The following is a 9,835-nucleotide window of genomic DNA, read 5'->3' as shown; positions in this document are numbered from 1 at the left end:
ACACACACACACACAGACACCCAGAATGAACCAGTAACCCTGACCCTCTCTCCGTTTCTCTCCTTCTGCAGGACGAATCATTTTCTCTCTTCTTCTCCTGATGTTCGGTTTTCTCTGCATCCTCCAATCGGTCCTCAACGTCTCGCTGCGTCTGACTTCCTGTGAGTTCGCCGCAGCTTCCTGTCTGACAGGACGTTCCAAACTTTGACCGAAAACTAGTCTGAGGTAGACGCTGCTTCCAGGCTTTGACTAGACCAGCTTCCTGCCACTGCGCTGAATGAACTCTGGATCAGCGGTCATCAGATGATCAGAGGGTTTGATTCCAGCCAGGCTGCCTCCTGATCTGTGTGTCAGTATGAATGTGTGTGTGAGGACAGGAGGGTGAAAGTGGGAAAGACTAGAAAAACATTTGATGGGTTTGGTCCATTCCCAGTGAAACTGCAGCCCAACAGCAGATGGTTCTGTTGGGAACATTTGGACTCCAGTTGCCGGGTCCAGCTGAGGTTTGGTGATGGATCCTGGTAGAACCTGAGCCTCAGCAGGTCCGAGGCCTCCTGCCTGTCCGGGTGCAGCGGCTGCTGCTCGGCGCCTAAACCTCTACTTCCTGTCGCCAGTCAAACAGACCTCAAGTAGAAAGAGAAAAGTGAAAGTACTTCCAGAAAGTACCAGATGTGCAGCAGACCACAGACCGCATATGCAGTCAGGTCTTCAGTTACAGTACCAACCAATCAAACTGATTGATTGGTTACAGAACGATTTGTGTTTGCTGATGGCGGTGAATGAGCTCCTGAATGCTCAGCCAGTTCTGCAGCCCAGTGACGGGAACCTTTGACTGCTGCTCTCTTGGTTCTGGACCCGTTGGTTCTGGACCCGTTGGTTCCCATTGGCTCTCTGAGACGAGGCGGGCTGACGGTGGGCTATAGGGACCAAGCGAGGTTCTGCTCGGCGCTCCGGGTCTCGATACGAGGTGGAGTGGTGAAGCTGTTCAGGTAATGAAGAAGGTAGCGTCTGCTGTCTGGGCGATGAAGGAGCAGAAGCCTTCTGGCTGATTCCCCCTTAGCGCCCCCTGTGGGGCAGCTGCTGCCACCGTGACCCGGCAGCTGAAGGTCACAATGAGGCCGACAGAGTTTGACTTGATCAAGTCAGTCATGCAAGAAAGGAAACCTCTTGAGTTTGGACATGTCAGCTACCAGCGACTCTATGGAACAACTGAAGTGCCAAGACAGGATCGGTAAAAAACACTTCATGCACAGGTTGGCTGGACTCTCCATGGGGATGAGGGAGGATCAGAAGGCATTTTATAAAAACATATGGAATAATTTTAAATGACTGGACCAATCTCTCTCTCTCTCTGTGTTTCTGCATCTTTTCGCTTTGACATTTGTTCCGACATAAAGTTTTCATGTTGATCTCTGTTCCATGTGAGCATGAAGGATTCATTAGTGACAAACTGACAATCGAACGGCTGCATCCAGTCGTTTGAGACGCTGATGTTGTAACCATGACGATGGTTCAGGCTGTTGTGCAGCTTTGGAAGATACGTTTAGCTCAAGCATCAGATTCACAGATCAACGTTTGTGAGAATAAACTTACTTTGTGCACCACAGATTGTTCCCACTGCCCAGAGGACTCTGGCTCCGTCTGTCCCTCCGTCTGTCCCACCGTCTGTCCCTCCGTCTGTCCCACCGGGGAACCCAACCAGAACCCGACTTCACAAGCTGCGGGGGAGACGCCTGAAGCCCTGATTGCACAGATTCAACAGATGAAAATGCTGTTATGTGTTTATGGCAGCGAGGTCGAACACCTTGATGTGAATTTAACAGCATGTGAGTATGTGGGACAAAATCCCTCAGAGAACTGCCTACCTGCCTGCACGCACACCAGCAGGGGCCGTTGCCATGGTTGCTCCAACAGGTGGCAGCAGCTGCAAGGTGTTTGTATAAATGAAAGAACCTCATGCAGTTTCCTACACCTGAATGTTTCTGTGCTGCTCTGCGTCCGTCTGCCCAGAGCGAAAGCTGCTGTCCTTCACACATCAGGCTCTGCTGGCCGGTAATCTCTGCTGGCCGGTAATCTCTGCTGGCCGGTAATCTCTGCTGGCCGGTAATCTCTGCTGGCCAGTAATCTCTGCTGGCCGGTAATCTCTGCTGGCTGGTAATCTCTGCTGGCCGGTAATCTCTGATGGCCGGTAATGTCTGCTGGCCGGTAATCTCTGCTGGCCGGTAATCTCTGCTGGCCGGTAATCTCTGCTGACCGGTAATGTCTGCTGGCCGGTAATGTCTGCTGACCGGTAATCTCTGCTGGCCAGTAATGTCCAGTAATGTGGCAAAACATTGTTTGTTTTGGCGTTAATCTGTCCCACAGACATGCAGCAGATAATCTGCATCACCTTTTCTGGGCAAAGTACAAATAAAGTGATGGTGGCTGGAAGGATTCACAGCAGGATGTCAATCATGTCTGGCTCGTTCTCATCAAAGTCCACCACTATGTGGCGCTGTGAATAAGATACATTTATTATGCATGAACAGCTGATCGGCTTTTTGCCGCGGTCTGACCTGACGTATTTAACGTGGAGATGGTTGAAGGTGGGGATTTATGCACAGAAATGTGAAAAATGCTTCAAACATTTTAAAAATCACATCCATCCAAATGAGCTCAGATTTTCATATTTTCTCTTTCTTCTGCTCTGTGTTCGTATCTCCCTCCTTTGTGATAAACACTAAAATCTGTATCTTCCTAACTGTGTGAGCTCTTACTGTCCACACAACAGAACAGAAGAAACTCATGCAGCATAAAACACGAGCAGCTTTGGTTATTCTGCTATTTTCAGCTTTTAGCTCACAAAGCCTCCATCCGTTTGGCCACTAGATGGAGCCAAATCCACGTCAATGTGCGGCTTTGATGTTCACACCTGATTGGGCCTCAACACCTTCACAATATATATATTTAATTATCTTAAAATAATGCAGTTTTCTCCCCCAACCAGCTTTGCAATTCATTTACACAGAAATAAATTCTCATGTATGAAAGTACAGAGAGGAAGAAACCAACAGGAAGTCGTCTTTTATCCAGGCCGAATCAAAAGCCGCCCACTTCCTGTGCACACCTGAGGACAGGTTGTTTCCTGTACCTCATTTTATTCAATTCCCCTTTTGGATCAATAAAGTATTTTTGAATTTAAATGGATTGCCAACAGGTTGCTTTTCTTAGTTGTAAAAGATTATAAGACATAAAAAATGTGATTATTGTCATCAGCTGAACGTTTCACATCCTTTATTGTCAATATAGTTAAAAATTGTCTGACTTTATGTAGAAATAATAGCAGCTGTTGAACCGTTGAAGCCACCGAGTCAGACTGTTTATTCACACACGTTATGATTCAGGTGCCTGTGGCTCTGCCTGCATTTATAATATTATAATGACTCATTATTATGGCTCTTTTATGAACATCTGCTTGCAAAGGGAAGGAGGCAGGAACTCATTATAACTGCTTTCAGTTCTAGTTTTCATTATTTTTATTTTATATATGTTCCACATGTTTGAGAAGCAAAATCTTCTCGTTGTGTCGAATATTTGCTCCTGCTTTTTAAACATAGCAACAGAAAATCTACTCTTTGATCTTTCACCATGTTTTTCCCTGCAGTTTTGCTTTGTTTCTTCCACTTTTGAGAAATTCTTTAATCTCCATTTAATTCAGCTGCTAAACACCTGGGTGGGCCAAGCCCCGCCTTCAAGGAGCAGCTCCTCCCCCTGGCTCCTTCAGACTAGCCAGCAGCAATCAGCTGTTTATAGCGGCTGCTGCTCAGAGCAACGCAGGTAAAAACATTAAGGGGTTAATAGAGGAGCCATGTTGGACGACTTCCTGGAGAGAGAACAGGTCTCTGTCTCTTAAAGAGACAGAGACCCAATTTCAAGGTGTTAAATCAGGAAGTTTCTTTTAGTCCCGTTTGCGTCCCAATCCTGTTGCTTTGCCTGATGACCTCTGAGTGACCTCTGAGTCAGGCACCAGACTGCTGAAAGCATTTCACTCAAAATGTAACTTACTGATGGACAGACGATCAGGACTTTCATATTAAAACCTGCAACAGCCTGTTTATGTCTGCCGTCATTTCCATCATCGGACTGACCATCAGTGGTTTTGGTTCTGTCTGTTCTTCCAGGGCCCAGTTCCTTCAAGCAACAGTTGGCTACATTTTGTCCAAGCATCTACTACATTTCCTCTGCCAGGGCGACATGGGGGGACAGCAGGAACGACTGTCTGAACAGAGGAGCAGACCTGGTGATCATCAACAGCAGAGAGGAGCAGGACTTCCTGACTTGGTTCAAAAAGAGGCTTTGGATCGGACTGACCGACGCTGAGAAGGAGGCAGGATGGAAATGGGTGGACGGGACTCGACTGACCACCAGGTGAGTGGTTAGAGGACCAGCAGGTCCAGGTTGGTGACGTTTCCAAGCTGAGTCTGACAACAGTCGGGTTCATCTGTAACTCAGGGATTTCACCAGATTTAATAAAATCGTGTTTGCAGAAAAAAGGAAATGAAACTATGATGTTATTATCAAGGCCTCATTTGGCCTGAGGAACAGCTGAGGTATTTATCGCATCAACTTAAAAACTCTCAGCAATGCGGCCGCCTCCAGTTCTTTCTGGACCAGCAAACATTCGTTATCGATTTGTGTAAATAAAATGTTAAACTTTTCTCTCCATGAGACGTTTCTGCATTTGGGTCAAGAAGCTAAACGCCACCATGACAAAATCATTTCTTTCTTTACTTTTTACTTGAATATTAGTGGTTCAAATTAAYCATTATTATTATTGTTGTTGTTATAATTTAAACTGGTTGGGTGAGTTATTTGTATTTCCAATTTTATGTCACTTAGCTTGGCTTGATATTGGTTTTTCAAAATGTAACTGGTTATTTTGTTTTATTGTCCTAAATAATGAACTTGAATTAAAAACCAAGTTAAGTCTGTAAAGGGATTATTAGGAAGGGCATTAAAGTGACTGAAGTTTAATTAAAATTGTAAAAATAAAAGTAAGAAACATGAGGGAGACGGTTCTTAGGTAGCTGCAGCAAACAAGATGGTGTCAGGATTCAGGAAACCACTGACCTGGTCAGTCGAGTCCCGTCCACCCATTTCAGCGTCGGTCCGATTGGTCAGGATGCAGGAAGGAGGACATGAGGCCAAAACTTTCAGTAGATGTGAGCTGGTTTATTAGCCTTGATGCTCAGTGCTGCCAGCAGGCTGAAATAACAATAAATTGCCATTAAGCTCATGTATTACAGCAATAGAGGTTCAACTTGTACAAACTCAGTGAAAACCCACCGACAGCCTTTTGGCTGAATTTAACATAAGAGGCACTTTGGCGCCATCATGTGGCCAGATACAATCCCTACACAATGGCGGCAGCTGGCAGCGCATGCGCTTTATTACTCCATCTGCCCTAATAACTCAGTGAAAGCAAAAACAGATGCAGCAGAAACGCAGTTACAAATAATGGGATTTAAGGCAAACCTACGGAGGCTGAGCGGGCTCAGCTGAGTTCCCAGCTCAGAGCCCACAGCATCCCGTAGTTTATATAATCATATAATAAACTGAATCTATAAACAAACAGAACGCGATGACCTACTTTCTGTCATCAACTCAACACTCGGAGCATCACTTCTCAGGACGACGCCAGGTGTTCGGCCTCACATGCTGAAAATGCAGCGAACTGACCCGGAAGTAGTGCAGCTCTAAAAACTTCCTGGAAAAATCTCTAGACCAATATTACTGAAAAATACAGAAATGTCAGCTCCTTTTATACAGTAGCAACAAGCTGAAGGTTTTCATTTGCTGACTGATGTTTTCATGCGTTTGGTTTTCAGTTACTGGGGTCATGATGAGCCGAACAGTGATCTGGGTACAAACGAAGACTGTGGAGAAATGAGATTTTATGAATCGGAAAACAACTGGAATGATGTTCCCTGTGACATGGAAAACTCCTGGATCTGTGAAAGAAAACTGCAGGTGAATAATTGATCAGGTGTTTCAGTAGAAACGTTTCCTTCATGTTGGACATGTCGGGTCACAGAAGGAGTTTTGGTTTTTTACTGGAACCTGATAGAAACGTTTCTGGTCCAGGATTAAATTACGATGCTGTTAATTTAATCCTAAATTCACTGGTCATCAGTGGGTTAGCACAGCGTCAAGGCAAGAGGGCGGCAGTGACCTTTGAACCTGGGAAGAACAAGGGTCATCTTTAGGGGAAGATTATTCCCAGGAGGAAGATGTCTCAGATGTCTCAGATGTCTCAGCAGGCTCAGTCCAAGGTCAGAGGTCAGAGAAATGGGCAGAAACCCAGATCTCCATCTCAGTTAGCAGATTAAAGGTCATGACCTGAACCAGTATTCGCTGCTCGGAAGGATTGAAGGAGGAAGTTTCTTCTCTCTGGAAATAAGATGGCCGCCGGACTGAGGTCAGCAGAGACGAGACGAGAGATGAGATATTGGACCGGGACGGACAGAACCGGGACAGACAGAACCAAAGACATCAGATCAGCAGAAACATCTCATGCCAACTGTCAAGCATGGTGGTGGAAGTATGAGGATCTGGGCTGGGTCTGGACAGCTTGCGGTCTTTAACTGGACCATGTAGGCCGAACATGAGTCCATCTGTCCCCAAACAGAACCAGGATCCAAACAGCAGAATGGATGAAACCAAAAATTATCAAAATATTTTACAATTCCTGAAAATGACAGCAGGATGTTTTTGTTCCTGTTGACTAGAATTAAATTTAGAACCATGAAGATGGTTAGATTTTAATTGTTCATCATCAAAATCAGGTTTTATAGTTTTGTTTCATGTGAGAAAAGATTTTTATCTTTAACTGCCAGAGACGTTTTCTCTTTATTGATCCATCGACACTGAGACGTTTCTGTCAGAATCACTTTTATTTCAGATTGTGTGAGAATTATTAGTCATTTTGTTTACATTTTGTGATTTTTCTGATGTTTGTCTGCGTTGCCGTTGGCAACCAGGTAGATGAATGATGTCAGGTGTTCTGTGTGAACACGTGGATGTTTGTCTGCGTTGCCGTTGGTAACCAGGTTGTTTCCTCCTCCGGTCATCAGGGATGAAGATGGGGCGCAGCAGGAAGACTCGCTCCGCCCCGACCTCTGACCTCAGCAGGTAAAGGTCCACCAGGTGGCGCCGGTCGGAGCAGGACGATGTTTCATGTTTCGGGTCGGACCCCCACTGGGTCCAGAGCTGCAGCTCCTTGTTGCTTCTTCACGTCTGAAACTGTTGAAGCTTTAATCTGAATTCAGCTTTGCTTTGATTTTCACTTTATTATCTGTTAATCTTTCATGTCAGAATGAAAAATGATAATAAACTCGTTTCATTTCTCCTGAGTTTTTGTGAAACGTGTTTGATTTTTACGTTTATTGAATCAGAAACTTTGCCGTCATAAAGTCTGAATAGATTTTAGGACAATAATAAAGAGATAAAAAGATTTTATTTCCTCAGATCCTGTTTTTATCCATCAGTTTGATTCTTTGAGCTTCAGTTTCATTAAACTGAAACATCGCAGCGTTCTGAGGTTTTGGCTCATTGTGAACATATTAACGTCCTGCAGTAACAACAAGCTCACAGTCTGAAGCTTCAGATGCAGAAACGGAATGAAAATAAGAACCAGGAATATAAAATTATAGCTGCTGAGACTCTGATTATTTACTCATCTCTGCATTAACAGAAAGACGGGATTCATTTTGATCTGATTTATTTATTTCAARCAGCTTTTTAAAAACAATCGTTCCTCAGAGGTTCTTCAGGAAGAACTCGCTGCTTCATCGTTCTACAGTTTTAAACGATTCTTTGAGTTTCAGCAGCTTCTCAGATTCAGCCGTTTTCTGACTGTCTGAGTTTCTGCTCTGATAGTCGTTTGGTTCAAAAGCAGGAATGAGGAAAACAAGCATTTCAAGGAAAACATCAAATGCCTTCAAGGCAACAAGCCACTTTAATATCTGATCGCCGGTCAGGAGGCCAATAAGACATTTATTAATCAGGTCAATAATCAGTTAATGATCTTTATTCTGCTGTTGACAAAACAATAAATCATTTTTCTTTTTAAGTGTTTTTATTATATTTATATCAGATCAAACTGAAACATTTACTCAAACTAACAGCCAGACGGTGCGGAGAAACTTCAGAGTAACTGAAAACCGCATCACAAACCTTTGACTAGGCCGAGTCCCATCGACCCATTTCCATCCCCAGTCAACCCGACTCGCAGGACGCATGAAGTCCGAAGCTGAACGGAACCGACCAGGAAATGGTTCCGTCTGACCAGGGCCGTGCAGAGGCCATTAAAGGGGCAGGAGCTGAAAACAAACAAAGGGCCACCTCATTATAGGACAGAATATTAAAGCCTCTCAGCTTTCAGAGTTTAATAAACAATGATAAATTATAAAAATGTGACAAATACAATCAAAGCTATATGAACATCTCCATATAGAGCATAACTCTATGCCTATGTAAGATATTTTATTAGTAATTTCTTTCTGCATTTTGTTGGGAAAGTTTTGCAATATTCAAACCTGCAATTTAGCAGGATATGTAAATCAGTAAATCAGAGCTGGACCACCAGACATATTTAGTCTTTACAGAATTAAAATATAAACTAGGGCTCAATGCAGCCTTTCAGTGACTGTAATCTATAAAACACAGATCTGCCTGTTGGCTGCAGTGGAGACGCAGAGGCCTGTCAGTGTCTGTTGTATTTCATTACCTCTCTGCTTAAACCGCGACTCTGAGCTGAAACAGAAACGATTCTTCAACGTTTCCGTCATCTGACAAGCAGCAGGTCTCCACTTTATTCACCAAAAACGGTTTTTAATTCAGCAAAAACTGATCTGTGATCTGGAACGTTCGCTACGTTGAGCTCCAGTTAGCCGCTTTCACACTGTGCGAGAGGCAACTGGGTCATGCGTCATGGGCAAAAGGTCAAAGGTTACAAGGTGACCAGAGGGCTTATCATTATTAAAAAACTCAAAAAAAAAACAAAAAAAAATGTAGTACATGTTTTTTTAGAAAAAAAATTGACCAAAAGGGCACTTTGGGGCCAGGAGCAAAAGGGGCAGGTGCTCAAGCCCCCCTCGCCCCCCCTGCACCTGCCTGGATCTGAGATCCAAACTAACACAGAGAGCAGAATCTGGTCCAATCTGGTCCCCCCCACTCTGCGCACCGTTGATTGGTGGGCGGGGCCGATGCGAGGTGTGTGTCTTTGTTTGTCCCACTGTTGCTACATGTTGGCTTCTGTGTTTGATCTGCTGGTCTGTTGCTCTGCTGTGTTACCGGCTGCAGAATCCCTGGTATTTCCAGGTCAGCTTCAACTCTTTCCATGTCAGAAATCTTTAAGCGAAACCTCGTTACGTATAACTTCTGTCTATAACGACTAAAAGCAGAAGGTTTTACGTCCAACCAGAGGATCAACGCAGCTCAAAGATTCAACAGACCAGGAATAATCTGCCTGTAATCTGAGACAATCCACTGAGCAATAAACCAGATTCCATCACACCTGGACACACCTGGACACACGTTCCAGGTGTGTCCAGGTGTGGAAACCTGAAACATGGAAGCAGCTGATCATCATTTCCATGTCTGAATCTTCAGCAGCGTTAAAAACATCATTAAAGGTCTGGAAGTTTGTGACTGTAGGAAAACAATGTTGATTAAAAGTCAGAGATTAGATTTGAAACAATAGATTCCACTGAATACTGATGGTTGAAGAGCAACGGGTCAGAAATCTGCTTCACTTCTTCCTGTTGGTTTTCATCTTCAGAAACACAAAACAAGC

The 9,835-nt window shown here is 44.2% G+C and overlaps 1 protein-coding gene across 6 annotated transcripts in view; it reads left to right on the top strand.

Annotated features, from left to right (window-relative positions):
- Positions 1 to 7,391, top strand: part of LOC103472223 (CD209 antigen-like protein A) — a 13,337-nt gene extending 5,946 nt beyond the window's left edge. For 4 of the 6 annotated variants that reach the window (XM_017304823.1, XM_008421711.2, XM_008421694.2 and 1 more), the window contains 5 exons: positions 72 to 161; positions 1,608 to 1,826; positions 4,161 to 4,407; positions 5,868 to 6,009; positions 7,113 to 7,391. In XM_017304823.1, the coding sequence (XP_017160312.1) occupies positions 72 to 161; positions 1,608 to 1,826; positions 4,161 to 4,407; positions 5,868 to 6,009; positions 7,113 to 7,118 (704 nt within the window). In that variant the 3' untranslated portion in view covers positions 7,119 to 7,391. Of the gene's footprint in view, positions 1 to 71; positions 162 to 1,607; positions 1,827 to 4,160; positions 4,437 to 5,867; positions 6,010 to 7,112 lie in introns of those variants that run through there. The other 2 variants (XM_008421730.2, XM_008421720.2) reach the window with 2 other exon arrangements.
- Positions 7,392 to 9,835: the final 2,444 nt, after the last annotated feature.

This window comes from Poecilia reticulata, linkage group LG1, assembly GCF_000633615.1.
Source record: "Poecilia reticulata strain Guanapo linkage group LG1, Guppy_female_1.0+MT, whole genome shotgun sequence".
Classification (NCBI taxonomy): Eukaryota; Metazoa; Chordata; class Actinopteri; order Cyprinodontiformes; family Poeciliidae; genus Poecilia; species Poecilia reticulata.
This window is presented reverse-complemented; position numbering and strand designations above follow the sequence as displayed.